Genomic DNA, 22,193 nt, shown 5'->3' with positions numbered 1-22,193 from the left:
TTTCTCAGGCTTCAGTGCTCCCCCAGTATTAATGCAATGCTGTGGATGGCTGAAAGTTCAGGGTGATTCTGGCCCACATATTTTGAAACATGGTCTTCCAGACACTGGCAGCAGCCCTATTTCCTCTATCACAGTACACAGTGGGTGGGAGAAGATGCCGCCAGTCGGTGGGCTTCTCCACTTCTGTCATTTAGTCATTGCACACAACCTATGTTAAAAGCTGCTTCTCCTTCTTCCCCTTCATCTGGTTCATGCTCAAGCCCTTAAATCTGCAGTTCTGCCTAGGTCCCATGCCAATCTCCAGCCAGGATGCCTGGAATAGTGCCTCTGGCTGTCAATACGATGTTCTTGTCAGGAAAAACAGGTGCATGAAAGGACTGCTTTCTGACCAGAGAGAAAAGAAGAAAGAAAAAGACTGCAAAGGCATGGAAGTTTCACAGCTGCTGCCTTGTGTCAGTTCTCCTCCTTGATCAGGAGGAGCCTGAGAAGGGACAAAGCAAAAGGGACCAAGCGCAATGACAGGTATAGTGGTGGCAGCTCCTTCAGTCTCCAGCAGAGCTCACAGAAACACCAACTCAATTCACATAGCTCTGAAGACTGAAATGTAAAGACTTACTTTGTTGAGGGCTCCACAGCCAGTCAGGATTATATGAGAGTTCTCAACCTGGATAGTCCTCTGACCTAGCCGAACAAGGTAAGCCCCAATTCCAATTGCCCGACATGTAACCTTAAAAAATAAAAAAAAGAAAAAAAAGAGAAAGAAAAAAAAAGAAGTCACATTGATTTCTGTCTTACCACACAGCCAAAACCTATCGATTCAAACACCTAGATAAAACTAGGCATGTTTATATTACAAGGCTACAAAATCTACTCTCACTGCAAAACTCCAGAATCTTATTTTTGTAAAACACATTATCTGAACATATGTGTATTTTATTTAAAAAAGAGAAGCACTAACTTACAGACTGAGCAAACATGAAGCCAAATGAGTGTTTTCTAAAAGTGTTTTAAATTTAGTCTGAAAGGGACCCACAGCCCTGTAATGGTGCCAGTAGCGCTGCTCAAAGCCTACAGCAGCCAATTTACATCAACCAGAAGTCTGATCCCAGATGTATCTTCTGGGTATCATTGCAGGATTTTTAGCTGAAACAGACAATACAGTTTGAAGAATAGAAGCAGTGGGGGATTACCAAGTTGATGGTGATAATACTCTCATAGGCTAAAGATGATTCTCCAGCAATCATGCCAGATCCTCTGAGGTTCTCTATTCCAAGTCCGTCTTCCTTTCCGATAATATCTGTTATCTTATACCTGAGGGAGACACAGACAGCCTTTGAGTCACAAGGTCCAGTGATTTGTTGAATCAGTTTGCTACGAAGAAAATGAAAAGTGACTAAATACCATTAAGGCTCCAAAGAGTAATGTGCATAAAACCCTGTCCTGGTTTCGGCTGGGATAGAGTTAATTTTCTTCCTAGTAGCTGGTACAGTGCTGTGGTTTGGATTTAGGGTGAGAATAATGTTGATAACACCCCGATGTTTTAGTAGTTGCTGAGCAGTGCTTACACTAGCCAAGGACTCTTCAGCTTCCCATGCTCTACCGACTGAGCAGGCTGGAGGGGCACAAGAAGCTGGGAGGGGGCACAGCCAGGACAGCTGACCCCAACTGGCCAAAGGGACATTCCATACCATGGGACGTCACGCTCAGTACATAAACTGGGGGAAAGCTGGCCCGGGGGGGGCCGCTGCTCGGGGACTGGCTGGGCATCGGTCGGCGGGTGGTGAGCAATTGTACTGTGCATCACTTGCTTCTCGTATATTCTATTATTATTACTACTATTATTATTATTATTATATTTCAATTATTAAACTGTTTTTATCTCAACCCACAAGTTTTCTCACTTTTACTCTTCTGATTCTCTCCCCCATCCCACCAAGTGGGGGGGAGTGAGCGAGCGGCTGTGTGGTGCTCAGTTGCCGGCTGAGGTTAAACCACAACAAACCTGACCAGGACCTGTACATGGGCTCATTCTACAGCCTTGCTGAACACCACGGAATAGTCCTACATATGAGCAGCTACAGCAGCACTGCAAAGAGGAAATGCCAAGGGAGAGGAATGCCCATGAAAAGTGTTCTTCTGCCATTCCCACAGGACGTGAGGAGCAGGCTGATTATAAGAAAAAGGGCAAGAAAGGAAGAGAATGCAGCCAAAAGGAAAAAGAAATAGAACAAGAGATTATAATGAGGCTCTTACCTTTTCTTCACTTTCTTCTTTCATGCCTTCCTGCCCCAGCACGGTCCCTTCTTACTCAGCGCTCTCAGACTGGCTTCTATCTTTTCCACTAGGCCCTTGCTAAGCAAAGTACTTGAGCATGTGCTTAAGTGCTTCACTGAAGAGAGCCACTAGCTTCCCCACCACACACAGAGGCACGCACACCTGCTTGCACCCAGCACCATCCTTCTGTTCTTCCAGAGCTTGCCAGTCTGCAAACTAGGCTTTTTTTTTCTTCCTAAGCACATCCTCCTCCCTCTGCCCAGGAGCACCACTACAGCTGCAGTCGAGCTCTGAAAGCTTCTTTGCACCTCATTTTCAGATGTGCTACCTTTGGGATGTAGCTGGGAAGATGCAGACACCTAGAGTAGATGTGTGTGGAAAATCATAGGCTATAAGGCAGTTTAGCACAACCACTGCAGCCCAACCCTTCAAAATGCACGGAGGGCTTAGCCTTCACTCAGGAGTTCTTTTATCCTTTCTACAGAATCTAGCAGAAAAGTAATTTTCAAAATTTAGACTGCAAGTCTTTGGGCAAGAGTCATTGTCCTGGTCATTCAGTGTTGGCCACTGCCCGACCCCCAGTCATGGCTTGGGCCCCTAGGCAGTAGCAGTCAACTACCTCAAACAAGGCATGTCATGATACAACTTTTAACTCTCGTTTCATGCTCTGACCACACACAGCTATGGCTTTCTATGTACCTTGGGTACGTATACACTTTGTATACCCAACGATGAACAGAAAGCTTTTTGTTCTGACCTGTCTGTGCTTACCTGGACTCTCCGTTGTCCTCCACGTGTTCACAGTGAACTGAGTTCAGGGCACTGACTTTCTTATAGTCTTGAGGAGTCAGGTACAAGTATTTGTATCCCTGTAGGGATTTCATCTCATTCCCACCTGTAGTCCCTTCCCAATTGCCAATAAGCCCTTCCAAAAGAAAGTTTCAAGGGAGCAGAATTTAATTCCAGATAGCGGTAAGAACATCCTCTCTTAACATCACAGCTCCAGCTGAGGTCAGTGAAAGCTAGGGATGTTTTCAACATTTAGCACTAAGTCATTCTGGATGCCAACCCTGCTGCCTGAGAGATCCAATACCAAGGAGAACTTTGGATCTAACAGTCTAGCAAGTATTTACCCTCACCTCTATTAAAAGAGGTGGTGTAAAAGTAAGATTCTTTTGTGAGCTATTGCAGAGTTTCACCTCTGATTCCTGTGCCTCCTTACCTTGTATGGGTCATCTGGGTCTTCCCAAGCTACGTGGAACATGTGCCGAATCTCCTCAGCCAAACCAATCCTGGCTCCACTGTTGGCAGCCACATAGATACGGGGGATGCCATGTGTTCGAGCAAGCTCTGAAGCCCTCAGGAACAGCATGTCCTCTTGAGGCCCAAAAGAACCTATTCGGTATGTGATATCATTGCCAATGACAATGATGTCACGGCCTTCTGGATACTCGGGGGTCTTCAGAGTCATCTTCCAGGCCACCATCCCAATCTGCAATCAAGAGCAGAGAACAACAAAAACTAAATGTATATCTTCAAGATGTGAAAGAGGGGAATCACGCAGGGGCCATTTTTCTTGTGTGTGTTGCACTTCAGATGTCTTCTTTGGGAACTCCAATAACAGCAGCTCTGATATGCACTGCCAGCGTAGAGCACAGCTGGCAGGACTTGATCCTTTCCACACTCACTGGAGCACATCCTCCATTGCTCTCTTCCCACCCAAGACACTAATACTGGCCCTCCCTCTCCCCATTCAGGGATTTGTCACAGGTCCAAAACACATTCTGCAAACGCCCCCCTCGCAGGGTGCTGCGTTTATTCCGTGTGCCAGACCTCACAGGGTGAGGATGGATGTGCTGCCGTACAGGAATCCTGACCATCTGCTTAGGCTACCCAGATATCACCCCAGAACCTCGTCACCCTGGTTCTCTCTCACCCTGCCCTCATTTTAATAATCCTTTTATTTCATAACTACCTCCATTTTTTTTTCTGTCCTTCCTTTCATTTCTTTGGCTCTTCCCTTTTTCCTTCCCAAATATTGCAGCAGTTTCTTTCCAAACCTGCCTGGATAAGTAATGCTTTTTGCTGCATATTTTTCTTTTTAAAATCACCGGATGACCTCTTCTGGCCCATCTTATGGAGATCAGCAACATCTGTACCCTGCATCTCCCATCTCTCAGCTGCCGCGTATCACTGCACTGGAGAGCTGGCCATCCTGGAATGCCATTAACAGATGGAAATAGCAGCGTCCCTTGAAAGCCACATGCATCACCCAGTCTCCGCTTGCCCAAGGATCATAAGCTCTGAGTACACATTCCTCAAGCCAATTGCACATCCTCTGCAATCAGGAGGGTTGAAACTCTCATTGTGGAGACTCTGAATTCTGAACATGATGAACTAAAGCGGGAGGGGGAGAGGGGAGAAGCAGCAGATAGATATGTGCCATTTAATCCAAATCAAAATGGCACAATACACAGTTGAGATCCAATCAGCATCTGCAATAAGATATGCCATAATAGGCTCATTAAAAAAAATAAAAAGGCAGAGGAATTAATCAAAGGGTCATTGGAAGTAAAGCAGGCAGCAATCCAAAAATATTACAACTGGCTACTGGCAGATCCTTCCCTTACACCTCCCCTTTTGAGAGCTGAGATTGCAAGTTAACACAATGATGGTGTTTCAGTTCACCTTCTCCTTGGTCTCAGTTTCAGCCACTGCTATTTTGACTGATATGTCGTAAGGGATTAATTTGTTTGCCTCTGAATATTTGCAGGTTTAGAGTTACATCTTAGCAGCCAACTGCAGCGTTTGGAAGAGAGAGATACTGCAGCAGTTTCAAAGACAGGAGCATAAATCCCTAAAAGTCAGTGGGATGCTTTGCTAAAATACCAGTATTATTGCAAAATTAAAGGGAAAAGTTGTAATGCTGTAAAACAAGTGGACACAGCTGTTGGTCAGGCACACAGACCAAAAGCGTGCGCAAAGAGACCAGGGGTCACACAGACAACCAGACCAGAGTCTGAAAGAGCAACCTAATTCATCCCAAACAAACCTACACAGCCAGAGGGGTTCCTTGGACTTCTGCTCTTCCACTGCTGGACTTTCATAGCAGAAAAAAGAAGAATAAAGGTGAAAAAAGCAGAAGAAAAGTAAGCTTTGTCCTTCTGACCTGACTGTTGCAGGAAAAGAGATGCCAGGGACTGGATACTGTGTCTCTGTTCTAACTCTCAACTGTGGGCAAGCTTGCAATTAGAAACAGCAGGTTAAAAAAGTCTGCAAATCCAAAGTTAAAGGCTTCAAGATTAGCCTCTAAGAAATAAGGGATGCCCATCTATAACCCATCACCTACTGCAGCTCAGTTCTTTACCATATTTTACAGGCTTGTTTTTTTTCCTGCCATAACTAAAATCCTTAAGTGGGGACTTACCAAATCTTTCTGATACCACCTCAGAAACCAGCTTTAGGTATTGATACAAACCCAAAGGGAAGATGGGGTAATATTCTCTTTAAAACTGCACCATAAACTTCTTCCAAAATAGCACAGAAATAACACTAATTTACAGATTTTTGCCCAAGTAGTCGTTTCCTTGCAGCTACACTGATCCCATCACCCAGGGCCACACCAGGAAGCTTCAAGCACCATCAGATGAACACAAGCCACACAAGCAACAGGAGAAATGCTCAGGCTTTGTATTTGATAAATACTTGTCACTGCAGTACACTGCAAGATAGAAACACATAAAGACACTGCCAGAAACCTACACAATAACCACAACATACGGAAAGTAAAATCCTAGCACCCTCAGCTCACATGTGAGGCAGATGAATGAACACTTGCTCCAGGGCTTAGGGACTAGTGACCGAGCTCAGTTAGTATCCAGGACTGGTCCCACAGCCTGTCTCACCTATCAGGATGCAAGAGATTTTCCTCACTTTCATCAGCTTGATGATTTTTGACAGTACAGAAAACAGGCAAATTAAAAGCATTTCCTGTTTAGAAAATTCAGATTGTGACAGAAGTCTTGGAATAGTTCCCTAACCTGAGATCGTGTATCTGCTACGTAAATAAAATCCCTTTTGTTAATGCTCACTAGTAGAATAGAAAAAACTATCTAGCCAGGGCACAGTAAACACAAACTCTTGGAAATAGTTTATAGCTGATAAATATGGAGCAACGATATGCCATTTAAGAAAAGAAAAATTAAATGCACCACTTTATTAACTTGTGTGTCTTTTTGCCTCCCCAATACATAGCACTTTTTGTGCCATTTATCCAGTAATAAAAATCACAGGGCACAACTAAGGATTTTTTTGCTATGAACAGTGTAGATTCCATTTAAATTTATGAGTAGTGGAGGATAGCTTTCTATTTCAGGGGAAAAAAAAAAAAAAAGAGATTTTTAAGTTAACGGCAGCATGCCAAAAAAATGGAGAGTTCACAGGTTAATTAGACAGGCTGAGCTAATCACCTAAGAGCACTGTCAGAACAATAATGGGTGATGGTAAGCAGCAGTGGCTTCAAAACGGGCTCTTTTTAAGAGCCAGCGTAGTTTGGAAGTGCTTCTCCTGCCACAGCTCTATTCCCAGCACACCAAGGAATGAAGAAGAGAGGGAGGAAAAAATAAAAGCAGGAACCGTCTTATTTAACTGTTTTTATGTTGGCAAAATGATTTGTGCCACAGTATTTCCATAAGAAGTGGGACCATTATTCTCCTGTAGGAACACATTTGGTTTGAAAAGTATCACTGGACAGAACGTGAAAATCAAACCAGATGAATTATTCACAACCTCCGATCAGAAGTGATCATTATTTCTGATGTTCCAAACTGTGATTAGGATTCAGTGCTCAGATGTCATTTGCTCCCTGAATAGCACCAGCAATGCAGAATTGCATGACACACATATATTACACACAAGTTTTATATATATAATTTTATACACACCTTCTCCCACTAGATCTTTGGCTTAATGTAACCATTAACAGATAGTAAAAACACAGTATTAACTAACGTTCATTTTCATGGTGCTCATAAATGCCATTAGTTTGACACACAGTGTCAACACTAATCATGGCCTAAAATTAACACCAAAATTGACTCCAACATTAATTGCGCTATCGATGTGAACAGTAATACACACACTGATGCAGTTACAAATTGACTGCTAGTGGCAGCCGGAGCTGTTGACAACAGGCACCGAGGGGAACGGGGAAGAAACCGATCCCTGTCTCCCTCCTGAAAGCACAACAGACTCCGAACGAAGGGAAGCCAACGCAAATGGTGCCCGGTGTTCAGGCAGAGGGAGCTTTTAAGTCTCCTTCTAGCAGGATCTGTAATTCCTGGAGACGCGTAGCTGACAGAAAATCTGATGTAAACGAGAACAGCTTATTATTTGACAGCATCTACGCTTGAGCCATGCCAATTGTGTTGGTCTATTCTACTTCTCTCACAAGAAGGATGATGCTTGAGCCTAGGTACTTTATGCCATGCTTCATTTTATTTATTTACGTCCGAATTTGGAAACCTGAATGCGGGTCTCAAAATCTCTAAGTAGAACAACTGAACTTACAGAACCCTGACAACACTTTTGTCTTGTTCCCATTCTGTTGCATCTGTATCATATGTAAGTTTTAGATGTAAAAAATATATATAAAACATGAATACATTTGTATGTCAGTATTTATTACATACAAAAAATATATTAAGAAAGGAAATGCAACAGTTGTAGAGGTGTAGCATGTGAGCACTAGAAATGCTGAAGCTGAACATTAATGAAAGCACATTTCTGCCCCGCTGTGCACGCACGTTCTGACATTGTTAAATCAAGGAACACATGCTTTATTCCCCCTTCACAGCCTCTGTCTTTTCGGGAGGTAAACCAGTGTCCACTGACCCCAGGATGCTGAATCACTCTGCTGCATAGCCGTGGACAAGGTGTGTTTTATAAAGGGAACAAAGACATCCCCAGAAATTTTACTTGATGCAGAGGTAGCAATTTTGGTATTTCATCATTCGAATCTGATGCCAAGAACTTCGGATCTAAAAGAGAGACACTCTGCACTTATGCTGTAACCAAAAGCTGTAAAATTTTTATCTTCAGCATGAACCAACTCCCAGAAAAAGGGCATGATGCACGTGGTTTGCTAGAGGCATTCAGACTTAATGCCTTGACAAGGGTGGAGTGCCAAAACCCAGGATTCCTTCATTCTCTTCTTGGCTCTGAAAAAGGTGTCATTTAGCGATCAAAGCAGTGGTCGCAGGCGGCACAGCCAAGCACGCGTTGGCATGGTTCTTCTGAACAGCACGCGGCCAAGTGGATGAGAGATGGGAAGAAATGGTTCCAGGATGACACGTGGCAAAGGCTTGCTCAGTAAAAGGCGTCGTGCAGTACAGCGGACTGACGGAGACGCGAATTCGTACTGTCTTGGATCCTTGCACCAGACCAAAGGGCATTTGGATGGCAAGCCAGGAAGCAAACCAGCAAAAGGCTAGCTGACGTTCAGGGAAAGCGGATGGATACGCAGAGCACCAAAAGGAAAGCTCAAAAAAACCCGTTAAAGACAGTGTAAAAGTAGTTTTTACTGCACACACATCTGTGTTGCAAGGTATGAAGCTTGCACAGTGTCTCTTGGGGATAGCGAAAAGCATAATGCTGAAGCCAAACCAAATTCTCTATCAAATTCAAGCTCCTGCTGCAAGCCCACCAAATCAACTGTGAGCAACACTGCCAGCTTCACCAAAACAAAAGCATTTTTGATGAAGCTTTCCAAACTAAACAATAAATAACTTCTCCCTAGGCAGAGTGTAAGGCTTGAAAACTTCAGCTGAAATAGTTTGCATCTGGTGAAGTTACAGACGGATAAAGTATATTACAGAGCAACAGATAACCTTTATTAGGAGCTTTCTTGTAGGCAAGAACTTTCTTGTCTACAGTATCCATATTATCCATATACACATGTTCAAACATATATATCAAAATACAAAATAAAAACTCTCTGTGCCACCACTTACATCTCTGACCTAGTAATGCTTGTATTTGTGGATTTTAAAACCCTTCAAGAAATTTGGAGTTCTAGTTGCTCTTTGAATAAGACATGATTCGGGTGATCATTGCTTTCAGCGTCCTCTGAGAGCCTCACCCGTGATGTGTGGGGTTATTTCCTGCCCAAGAATTTATTTTTTGTAAAGTGTTAACATATATTAAATACACTTATTAGAGGTGTGATTTAAATGTAAATGTTTGATAGAAGTCAGAATTACAAGAAAGGTAACAAAATTAAAATTCTGTATTTGTCTGGTAGCATTATGAAACTCAACAGTCATACCTACCTGATTATATAAAAATAAAAAAAAAAAAAAAAAAAAAAAAAAAAAAAAAAAAAAAAAAAAAAAAAAAAAAAAAAAAAAAAAAAGGATTTACTTATAACCTTCCAAATATTCACCTTTTAAATAACTGCTAAATTCTAACTAACTCAACGGTATGTGTTAGAGGCTCATAACCTCTGGTTCTGTAACGAAAGCCTTTTCAAATCTTGAACTTCTAGTATTGCTATAGCATACATGTACCTTTTCAAAAATCAGGCCATGGGAGACACTGCATCTACAACACTGTGAGAAACAGCACACTGAAGATACTGATCTGCATGAATATTAACCCTTCAAACAATTCAGGGTATTACAGAGTACTCCTGCTTAACTGTACAACCACTGTTCAGCTAAGGAGATGCTCCCTATACACTGTGACGTGCATCCATCCCATCTCGAACAGAGTTCAAACGACCCCCACACACACCAGTCCCATCCTCCCATGCACACACCTGCTACTCTTAAACTTACATTAAATGATCTAGGCATATAAGTGAGAAAAAAAAACCAGCTTTCAGTGATGCTAGGGGGACCCTCTTTTAATTTGTATTATATTTCACTTGTCACAAGACGTTCCACCTTTTACTAAAAATAACACTCTCCAGTCCATGGCAAAAACGTGCTCTGTCCTGATCCCTACCCCCACGTCTCATGGTGACCTCTGAGCATCTCATTGATAGGGGCTAAAATTATTCTGCCAAAGCCGGATCACCTTCTGAAATTGCATCACGAGTATTTCAGATGAGGAGACACCACTTGCTGTGCAGCACAAACAGTTGTCCAGCTTCCCTGTTATTTAAACCCATTCCTACTGCCAGAAGAGCCTTCAGGGTAGGATTGTTCCCAAAACTCATCAAGAAGAAGGGTTGGGAAACCCAAAGAGAAACAACTATTTTTACAGTAGTCTCTGGGAAGAATAGCGGTGGGGCTGGGGCAGGGGGGAGAAGATGCACGGGTGTTTTCCTTCACCTTCATGTTAATTCACTGACTTTGCCATCACCCCTTCTCTGCTTTTTCTCAAGTACTTACCATCCGCCATAAGTAACCCAGCGGATGTTTTAATACCCTGTGCCTGTCATAAAATGCAGGAACATGGGGTGACAAAGCAGAACATGCAGTTCAACTATTAAGCTTTGCTTGTATAAAATTCATTAGCTACACCTTTCAGCCCCAGGCAATCCAGGGAGCTGCCGAAGCAGAGTTTCAGCAGCCCTCTGCCCACCGCCGTCCTGAATTTCACCTGGCCAAACCTCCCCACATTCACAAGAAAGGGTGCCTGCCAACGCTCTAGCTAACAGCTCTGATTATGGATTATTTCTGATCCTCATGCTACTGAGAAGGAAAAACTGTGACATCTAGTGCCAACAGGGAAAATGACACATTTTACGTGCACACTGCATGAGACTGAGACGAAGGGTAATGTGGGGTGTTGCTGCAGGCACTCCTTACACTCACTTTCTCCTTGTCCTTGAAGATCAGTTGGGTCTTATCAGCGGATGGTGCAGTCCTAGTGCCAGAGGATCACGGTAAATTGTAGTCAAAATACATAAAGTGTTATAGAAAAACATCAGAATGCCCAGCTCAAGAATGACAAGTAACATATTGAGTTCTCCAACAGACTGAGGGAATTACCTTTTCACGCTAAGATTTCAGCTAATATGCTAATCTTCGGAACAAAGCCATCTTCAACGGGCATTTGAAGAGGGTGTCACTACATTACAGGTCGTGTCTTCAGCAGAGCTACTGCAACCAACACGTTTTTAAATACTGCGCGAGTTGCTATACACTTCTGAACTCTAGCCCTGTTCGCTTGTCTGTGTTCACACAATTTCTGACTCTTTCAGAGATGTCCCCATTTTAGCACAGCCATGTAACTACAGAGCAACATCAGAGGCTTAGATGACAGGCAGGACAGAGGTGAGCTGCCAGGGCAAAAGGCTCCCAGAGGACAGCCATCAGCTCCTCTTACACTGCCAATCAGGGTGAGGTGCTGCATCCTTTCAAACCCATCCCTCCCAATATTAGTGTAGAAAGTCCCAACCACACACCTCCACCCCACATGCCCAGTGAAGATCTTAGCCAGAAACACCAAAGATTGTGCCACTAAAAAAAAGGCTTCTGCTTATTTTAAAAAAAGGTAAAATAGCAGAAATGTTAAAAGCCTCGTGTTATGATCTACATAAGCATCCAGGCTGAGGTATGAACTTAAAATTTTCTTCTTAAAGACATTTTAGCGTAAAATGCATAAGATTACAAACTACAAGTAGATTTTTTTGCTCCCACCTATATAAACTCTATACATTTCAATGGTCCGTGTCTATCTTAAGAGTGAGGCTGGAGTCAGGCTGAGCATCCACCTCTGGTGCTTAGCTCTTGATATGCTCACAGTTGTACAAAAAATTATACCCCATTTGTCCCAAAGTCTATTCAGTCTTTACTCAGGAGCATTAGAAGGGAGCTAATCAACTGGTTAAATACTGATTAAGTACTGTCTTCTTCAGCTCCCTTCTCTACCTGCTGGCTCTGAGAATTATTTACAAACTGTTCTCAACTTTTTAGTGTGGCACATTCAGTCTTGTCAAGGGTGTTGGGTTACTGAAATCCTATGGTAGCAGACAGAGCTTATCAGAACAGTCCCACATGTGAGCAGAGGTGTCAAAGCAGCCAGACTAGTAATAGAGGACACATACAAAACAAAACAAAAAAAACAGACCAAAAAAAAGGGTAACTAGAGACCAGGACACAGTTCACAAGCTTAACATGAAGGATCCAGAACAGAAGCCATCTAGCAGAAAGCTCCGGGCAACATCCAGGATTCTGTCTGCAGTCCAAAGAAACAGCAGATGCGCTTCAGGAAGAACTCTGGCTGCACTGAGTGGACAAGAGGTTGGAAAAAGGCCCTGCATTAGTGATGTCTTCCGTGCTGCAAGAGTAAGCGGCACGGCCAGCAGCGCTGCAAGCTCCCCCGCGTGGCCATGACAAGACACAGGATCCTCTGCTCAGAAGGAGCAAGCACTATCTAGGAATAAATAGCAAGTTGTATCTTCATGGTTCATTAAGTCCTTGGCTTCTTTGTTGAGACTACTAGCAAAGAGATAATTACTGCCAAATGAGGTGGTGGGCTACGTGAAGTGGTCACAAGCTAAGCAGAGAAAAACCTCGTTTTGTGAAAGTTCTTGAGAATTCCCTTTTCATAGATTTTCCTGAAAACATAGACAGGTTAGCCAGGTTAGCCCAGAACGTTGCTTATAAAATCTGAGAGGACAGGAGAAACTCAGCCTCAAGCTCCTGCTCTGCCCCGTATTAGAGCAGGGATTGCAACTTCGGTTGTTGACATCCAGCTGAACACACTGACCACAAATCTCCTGGATTTTATGCTGGTTTCTCAATTTCGCCTGCTAGCTAAAACAATTAGGGCACTCAGCTCAGCTGAATGCTTTAAGAGGAAGAGAGTCTTGACCCCTTTTCACATAGAGAAAATGTAATTGTTCATACCGTGTAGCACAGCTCCAACAGGAAAGACAAGCCCTACCTCAGAACAGCTGATACCACGATGGTAAGGTGCTCACTTGCTATGGGGGAATAGCTGTGTTTGAGTCTCTGAGCTAAAACAAGTCGAACAGTAATAGGAACCTGAATGCACTAAACAGCAGCTATATTTACCACAGTCAGAAGTTTTCAACAGAAATTTCCTCTTTAGTGAAAAACACATGATGTACAATCTCTCAAAAGACTTCAGATTCAGAAAATCAGCCACTTTTGCTGGGAAGAAAGGGGAAGGGGAAAAAAAAAAATTAAAAAAATCACATTTACTTGGAAAGTTCCTACCAAGCACTCCCGCCTGTCAGCTCATTGGGGTCTGAGCTGGAAACAGCTCACGCCTCTGGATCTTTGAGGCACAGACTCCATTGGCACTGACCATCAAGGGTTACTAACCAGAACTGGGGGAATGCTGTCTAAAAAAACACATGATGTACAATCTCTCAAAAGACTTCAGATTCAGAAAATCAGCAACTTTTGCTGGGAAGAAAGGGGAAGGAAAAAAAAAAAAATAATCACATTTACTTGGAAAGTTCCTACCAAGCACTCCCGCCTGTCAGCTCATTGGGGTCTGAGCTGGAAACAGCTCACGCCTCTGGATCTTTGAGGCACAGACTCCATTGGCACTGACCATCAAGGGTTACTAACCAGAACTGGGGGAATGCTGTCTAACATAATATCCAGCACTTACTTAGCAAGTAAAAATTCAAAGACTCTTAAAGCATATTTGTCTAAATTATCCTCATAACACCCCAGAGCAGCCCCATCTTACTAGGATATGAACAAACTGAAGCAGTGAAAACTCTGACTGAGGCCACCAAGTAAGCCACTGAGAAGCTTGGGAACCTCGACTTCCCCGCTGTACTCATTTCTTTAGGGATCATCTCCCCTGTAACACAATTTTCAGTGTATATGGGCTTCTAGCATTTTGAAGTCAAATACATCTATCTGAGGACAAAACTCTTCCTTAACAAATTCAGACGAGTTTACAGAGCCAAGGAAATGTGCCATATTTTGAGAATGGTTCACCATTGTATCATATGGAAGAAGTGCAGAAGCAATTAATATTTTCTCCTGCTCCTTGTGGCATGTCTCCTCTTCCTATGCAATACTACCAGCTACTGCCACATAGATGGATTACCCCAAGGATCTTTGCTTCCTGGCAGATAAGATGCTGTATTTCTCTGCCCAGATGCTATGCAGACTGATTCTCAAAAAAAGCAGAATGGATCCACTTACAGCCTTAACAAAGAAAAGGCTTATGCTCTGAATTTATCTAGCATCCTGTCTCTTCCTTCTCCACCCCTGCAGCCATCTTCTTTGGAAAGAGAAACTTGAGCATGCGTTTGTGAAAATTTGTTTCCTCAGCTGAATGGAATTAAACCATAAAAGCCTAAAGTCAGCTCATCCAGATAAAGAAAGAGCAACACGGAGGAATGAATCTGTTCAGCAGCTCGTCGCCTCCTGAATGTCACCTGTCCTTCAGACTGCTGCTGGAACCTCTTCCTCAGATTGTCCGCTCTCACCTGTGAATGAGCGCTATTGTGTGCAGTGGCTATTGGTAACAGAATTCAATACCGAAGCCTCAAACCTCATTCCAGCCGCACATGGTCCTACAGCGACTCGTCCAGCTGCAGACAGGCCGGGCTGACAGTTGAGCACTACCAGCTGTGAGCTGCACGCCTCTCTGGGGAGGCACAGAGCACTCCCTCGGTCTGACCACTCGCTAGGCTTCCCCGAGACACCGAACCCTGGGCTGGGATTTCATCTCTGCAGCCAGCGCCCTCACCTCATTTCTGGGTAGTCATTAAAACGCAGATTAGAGTCTGCCATGTACCTCCACAAGAAGCAACCTTCAGCAGCCAGACTGAAAAACGTGGGGGGAACATCATATTTTCCCCTTGTTTATCACACACTGAGGAGCTGAGTCACTGGAAAGTAAGAGCCACAGAGGCAGGGCCTGAATCTGTGCATTAGATAACAACACTATGCTCACCACAACAGCCATGTAATTTCTTTTCAGATTGAGCACAACAAAGTCTACCAAGGGTTAAAAAAACTCCTAATTTTTTTTTTGGTGGTCTTTGGGTACAGAATCTCTTATAATAAGACTATTTGTATTCATACTGGCAGAGTAAACACTACATGTTCATGCCCAGGCAGCTCTGTGCTTGTAATTTCAGCAAGAACAGAGCTACGTCCCTGAGGGACTTGCTATTTCCCCAGCCACCATCCACTCAAACGCTGAATGAGAGCAGAGAAAGAGAGAAAGATGATGGCATAAGCCTCCACAGCACCACAGCCTCAGCTTTCACTAAGAATGCAGGGAATAGCTCATTTCAGGTTTAATTATTCTAGTTAAAACATTTCTCCTATAGGCCAGCAAAAGACAAGGACATAGTGCTCCCATAGTCACCATTTACTGATTAGGTTCAATTTGAAAACATCATATTCAAAACCTTCCCCTGACAAGATACATGCAGTAAATAGTGACGAACGCCCCTATTTCCTCTCATCACTATACTTGACATTTTTGAACAGAGCTTTTGCAAATCTTAAGTTATATATCCAGTAAAAGGAGGGTGCTAGTTCAATGATGCCAAGAAAAAATAAATGATACCACCACTTAGAACTGTTCAAATTTAAATTACTGTAGGAACATTCACTTACTGAATCCCACGTAGCCCAGGCAAAAAAAAGACATTTTCTACTAGTTAGGTTTACTCTCCAGTCATTTCAATGCTGCAATCTTTGGCTTGCTAATGTGATGACACACCAGCAAAAGCCCACCACAACAGTAGAGCCTCCTCCTGCTTGAGCTGAAGGAGTAACTATTATCCCAACAGCATTAGTAGGTTCTTAGTCTCAAGTAAATCATTCACTAGAGGGGGATGTTGCACACACCTTGCCAGTGTGCTACACAAACACTGCATGGTGAGTATTTAAATGGAAAGCATAAAATTGGTTTTTCATTTCTTAAGCAAATGAAAACATTTCTATTTAGTTTTGTAAAACATATTTTGCTCAAATACAAACCCCAGTTACCTGGAATACCTGAATGAGCACTTTTTAATTATGAAGGAAAAACAGCATAGGCACAGGTTTGAAACGGAATGCTCATTTACTATGGAGGTTAAAATACCCATTGTATGGAAGGTATTAATTTTTAATGAAACAAAAATCTCATTTTCAAGAGAGAGATTTCACCTGTGAAAGACTGAATGAATAGGTTTTGTGCCTGGCTGGTAAATTTTCATTACAATTGTCAAACCTAGTCCAAAACACAATGTACTGCAGGATATGGAAAGAAAAGTAGCGTTAAAGAAAGTGCAACTTGCCTCATTTCCTCCCGGCAGCCTGTTCATGTGCACGAGCTGGCCCTGATCATCCAACACCAATTCAGTGTACGTTAGTATGTCAGAAGGCAGCGGCGGTGTTTGCAGGGATGGACGTTTCATTCATAGACTCCCAGAGTTTAATCAAAGACTAGAGGATGAAAAGATAAATTCTTGTTAAGAACGTCATCTGCAAATATTTTTGCTCAATCTACTGTGACTTAATATTCAAGACAGAACACTGAAATATCCCTCCTCCCAATTTGACTGACAATATTCAGTGGATATCACTTTGGCATTTAAACTATGAAACACAGTTTCACTCAAAGTAGCATAATTCAAATTATGTGCTTCAGGATAGAACCCAGCAAATCAGATACACAATCAATTCTGCAACTCATTAACACATTTAATGATGTACGAGTCCTACCCTAGGAACTACCACCCCTGCACTGTCCAAGCCTCTAGGAAGGCTGGATAACAGGGTGGGAAAACAAAGAAACATAAACAAGAAATGCAAGACAGTTTACATTTCAGCTTCTGCTGTTTGACTTATTAATGGAACTATACCAGCAGTGTATCAGGCATCCTAATTTCTTTCCAAGCAGACTCAATCCATGGCTGTATAGATCCTGGGAGACCATTGTTAGCCACTCCAGGCCACTTGTTTCCCTGACGAGCAAGGATGGCAACTGATAGAAGTGCTTTGCAGGTACCAAAGTTTAGAACAACCCACCGGGCCTTAAGAACACTTACCTGCCGAAACATCTCAGGAATGTCATAGACGTATGATGTCCCTAAAGACTGTGCCTGGAATCTCTTGGACTGAAGCAGGTCTTTGGTCACGTACGGGGTATTGATCAGCATCCCGTGAAGCGGTCCCTGTTTATCCCCATATGCCTGGAACATGATCTGCAGCACAAAACATGACCAATTACAGTTTAATCCACTGGTTCCATACAGCTGTCTCACTCAAATTTTACCAAAAATCATCAGGACATTCCAGACTGATCAGGCCTGTTTCTGTTCTCTACAAACATGTTAATACTCGCATATCCTGTAACACCATGCTTCATCATGCATTACTACCCTTTGGAGACAGTGCTGGACCATTACTGCACCGATCTGAGCATCACTGACTTATTACCATACCACAGCAGAGAGCAAAGTGAACAGAGCCACATCCCCACAGAAAAAAAGCCTGTGACTTAGATGACTTCACATTCACCAGTATTTCCCCTGACACCGTATCTACGCCGATGGATTGCGATAGCTGGGAGCAGAGAGGAGAACTCTGTTATTTATGTAGTCGAACAGCACAGTATCCGTATCTCCACTGACTGATCATGGAAGCTAGGTCAAGACTTGCATATGTCATTTGGCTTGAAGTTTTGATATTATAAGTTTAAAAGATTTTCCCATAGTAGCGACATGAATTATCAGCTGCCATGCTTCATGGCACTATATATTCCACTCAACCAGGACTCAGAAGGAATTCTATTTCAACTAAGAAGCAGGAGGAACGCTGCTTAACTGGGACAACACTGCATAAATGCTGCTTAATAGAAACACGCCTGACAGAAGCAACACGATTAGGCTGTTTTTAACAGAATGGTGATCAGATCTGATGTTACAAATGGCAGATCTTTTTCTAATTGAAGGTGAATTAATTGAAGAATTCCACTAAAGATAAAATTCAGCAAGTAAAGCCTATTGCAGTTTTTAGATTAAAAATAGTAGTTCATGCTCTCGTCAGTCTTCACAAATGTTGCTTTGTGAAGTAGCTTCTTCAATAGGAGAAATATTTATTCAGGGTAACAAGCATTTGTGACAGTGCCTGTGTTAGGATCTGTTACTGCACTTGGGGACCAATTCTCCTTAAATTTCTGGAAAGCTTCTGAGCAGTTCTGTGGGAGCTGGAGAAGTCTGAACTGAGCATCACCACTCATTACCGCAGAAACTGCTAAACAAGAGATCAGGGTCATTCCCTCATGATTAATCTATTTTTCCATTCTTCAGAAGTCATGAAAATGCCCTGCACCCGGTACATCACCAATGTTTGAATTTTTAAAAGAATTTTTTAAAATTCTTTTTTTAAAAGAATTCTTTAAATTCAGAATAACTCTCTGAAAACACAGGAAAAAAATACATAGGTCTGAACCTGTCCTATAAACCTCCGTCACGAGGGGGAAGATTTACCAAAGTTCCTTACAAAGTTTGAAGGTATTATTTTTTCAAGACAAACGTTCCTCTCAACTACTCAAAGAGTTAATTGAAATAATTCCTATCAGTACAATTTTTTAATAGAACTGGTTTAACATCGGGGGGGGATCAAATTAAGACAATCAAAATATTGGAAAAGTTGCTAAAAGCTGCACACACACAAGCGCATTCTCCTAGCTTTAGAAACATAAAGCTCATCAGAGACGGAGTTTAAGAGGAAAGGTGACCTTCACAAATGACTAACAAAACTCAAGTGTTAAGCTCCGCTACTGGAGATTATTAAAATGTCCTTTTCTTTCCTCATCTCCACTCAAAGGCAGAAATGAAGTAAAACATACAGACACTATCTGTACTAGGATCTCCAGAACCGAACGGACTGTACACCCAGGCAGCTTGCTGGAAAAATTTAAATGGAGAAGAGGGGGAGAAAAGGTGACTCAGCACTTTTGTGTTCAACATTAATGCTGCCCAAGTGATTTATTCTGCTGCTACTACTCCATGGCAGAGAGATTATTACAGAGGGAGATGTAAATATTTCTGTATTTAAATATTTTTCATGCATCCTATACTCCATGTATTTTAGCATATGTAGGTATTTCAGTTAACCACACTATTTCTATGCCATGAAAAGAAGAAATACCAGAATAGCCACAGCCATTACAAAAGAGCCCATTATGCTTCATAAAAATGATATAAAAGCACCTTCAATAACTTTATATCATCCTACCCAGGTCATTCCCTAGATCTTTAGAGTTTAAAAGACAAGTTCACAGATTTTCTCTATCTACTCAGGGAAACGTATACTTAATAATATTTTTTTATTACGACTTACAAGATGAGCACCAACAGTGATTACTTTTCTATTACTTTTTTGAGTGCTCTGCCACAGATGAAAACAGATGTACAAATGACTGACGGTATGCACAAAACAATCAGAAGATACGCACTTTTACATAATTGATTACATTTTGCACATCTACATGCCTATAGCAAGATTATCTTACAATGGTACATTCTTCTTCCTTTGGCAAGGTTGAATGGTAATTTTATATTACCTGAAAACACCGTAAACCACAGAAGAACTTCATCAGGTAGAATGTGTCCCCCCCCAGATAATTTGCTCATCAAACCATGGAGCCATATGGAACCATACCTGTCCTGTTCTGGAGTCCGTCACTTCTTTGTACAGGCTGATGTCCAAGTAGTAGCCCGACTCATTGGTCAAGAAGAGACGAATGGGAATTGCCTTCCCCGTTGGTGTCAAACGAATGTTGATCTTCAGCTCGGCTTGGAGGACGCGGAGTTTCCACAGGCGACTCCCGTAGCGCATCACCATGCTCCGCACAGATTCTTCAATCTTAAAACATACCAGAAGAATTTCCCTCACCTTTCTGGACACATCCACCGCTTTGTCACCCCTCCATCCCACTATTGTAGGGTCCTGCTCAAAGGGGCACCCCAGCGTGCAGGGGGAACATCACAGAAGAGGAGAGATGGAAGCACCAAACAGCAGCACACGCCCAGTGCTGTTATGGGACTGCGGCGGCCTGTCCGTTCTCATCCTAATGAGCCTTGAGACAGGCAAGAGCTGAACGCAACCTGGGGACTACTGAGGTAGAGGGACAGCGCTGGATTCACATCCCTTTTTCCTCATGGCAGATCACACCCCAGCAAGGCACAGCGCGCCCACTGCTTCTCCTTCATCTACCTTTCTTCCTGCAGGCATAGCTCACAGCTAAGAACTACAAAATGCAGGAAAGTGAGATCCCCGACAAACAGTTATGTAGCACTTATATGCACAATAATCATGTTTCACCGCACATGCGGTACGGTGCTTTAAATCAACAAAGCAATTACTACTTGGAGCTTGGCCTTCTCGTGTTCTATTAAACTTTATAATATACTACTGTTGGCAAATAGCACATATTAAAAGAAGGCAATTTATAGGCTGTTTTTAACATTCTTTCAAAAAATAGAAAGTCTCTTTTCCACAGCAGCTCAGGGAAAAGTCACGGTACACATTTGAGGGCAGCCTAACTTCCAGGGGCTGAATATCCCATCTTCTTCTGAACTTCCTGGGAACTAAAGATTTTGGATGCGCCAGGAGAGGATTTATTCAGAAGCCATTTACGCCACCAATTTTTAATCATGATTTAAAAGTCAGCAAGCAAGAGATACTTATTTTGATAACCAATTCATCTTTTTAAACTTTCAGTTATTCTCATAAGGAAAGGTCAGTTCTCATCTTTTGGTAACCATGAACAGAATGTTGATTTCCAACTAAACGCAGCCTTTACAGTTTATTTGGGACTGACTTTGTGGTGGTTCTGCTAACCAGAAACATGCTTTATGCCTAAACACTTTCATTTATGCATCTACAAAGCTTAATGTTCATTTATTTATAATGTTGATCTCTGTGGTTTTGTATCAGAGAATGAAAATAAGGCACTTATTTTTGTAGCTGAATTTACAAATTCTTTTTAAGTTCATGATTTATCTCACTTTTTATTTGGATAGAATCTGGACTTTTGTAACAAACAGAAGAGCATTTAAAGCTATTTCCTTATTAAAATTGTTTATCTCAAACACACAATGAAGAAACTAAGTTTAGTTTCAAATACAAAACATACTTTTAATAAACCGTTCCTTAGTTTACACAGAGGAAGTGAGCTGCATTGCCTGAAGGACAGCATTACTCCACTAAAAATATGAGCCCTGCTAGTTCTGAAATCTTACAGTTAATATTTATTCATAGATTGGAAGAAAAAATAAAGGTTTCTTCCTTCCCCACTGCCGAACAGGTTCCTAATGTGAAACAAACTAATTGCTTGCCTTAACTAGCTAAAATAAAAAGTATTCTCTCTGCTTTTGAAGAGAAGTTGGTTTAGCAGCTCAACAAGCGATCTTTAGTTAGAGACGTCCATTAGCTACGTGACCCCACTTTCTTTACGGAAAAGCGAAACTCCAGTATTTGTAGAGTAACTAAACTGACCCTCATGTTACCACTTCTAATACTGGTCCCCATTTTCTTGTGCTTTCTGTTATAGTAGAAACTGCATGTCATTCACCAAACGGTATTAAAATGTACTCAATCAATAGGTGCACTTACATAACACAAAAAGGCAACAAAAGACCGTTTAATTCTGGTGAGTCAAGCCCAAGAAAAACAAACAGTTCAGAGTTAGGGAAGAGATCATACCTTAGAGGGGTCCATGATGACAGTAGGCACGAAATTTAAGAAGATGTGATTGCAGTCAGTGCGCACGTTGGTATTATTAAATGCCACCTCCAACTCATCCATGGCTTCCAAAAGCAATCGCTCTCCCTCATTTTGCAGATACTCAAAGGAGGCTTCCTGCCAGATATTGTCAACAAATAATTTACTTTCTACTCAAAAATCACAGCCCAAGAATACGGTGTTTGAAAAACTGCAGAAGGACTTGACTGAGAAAATAGG

General features: G+C 42.2%; 1 protein-coding gene across 1 annotated transcript in view; it reads right to left on the bottom strand.

Moving 5' to 3' along the window:
• ACACA (acetyl-CoA carboxylase alpha) overlaps positions 1-22,193 on the bottom strand; it is a 136,500-nt gene that overhangs the window by 50,509 nt on the left and 63,798 nt on the right. The window contains 9 exon segments of the mRNA XM_009329104.1: positions 617-727; positions 1,191-1,311; positions 3,046-3,143; positions 3,497-3,766; positions 16,517-16,621; positions 16,623-16,664; positions 17,270-17,425; positions 19,890-20,093; positions 21,936-22,091. Of these exon segments, the coding sequence (XP_009327379.1) occupies positions 617-727; positions 1,191-1,311; positions 3,046-3,143; positions 3,497-3,766; positions 16,517-16,621; positions 16,623-16,664; positions 17,270-17,425; positions 19,890-20,093; positions 21,936-22,091 (1,263 nt within the window).

Source organism: Pygoscelis adeliae, unplaced genomic scaffold, assembly GCF_000699105.1.
Source record: "Pygoscelis adeliae isolate BGI_AS28 unplaced genomic scaffold, ASM69910v1 Scaffold427, whole genome shotgun sequence".
Classification (NCBI taxonomy): Eukaryota; Metazoa; Chordata; class Aves; order Sphenisciformes; family Spheniscidae; genus Pygoscelis; species Pygoscelis adeliae.
Note: the sequence above shows the minus strand (reverse complement) of the source record. Positions and strands in the feature narration are given on the sequence as shown.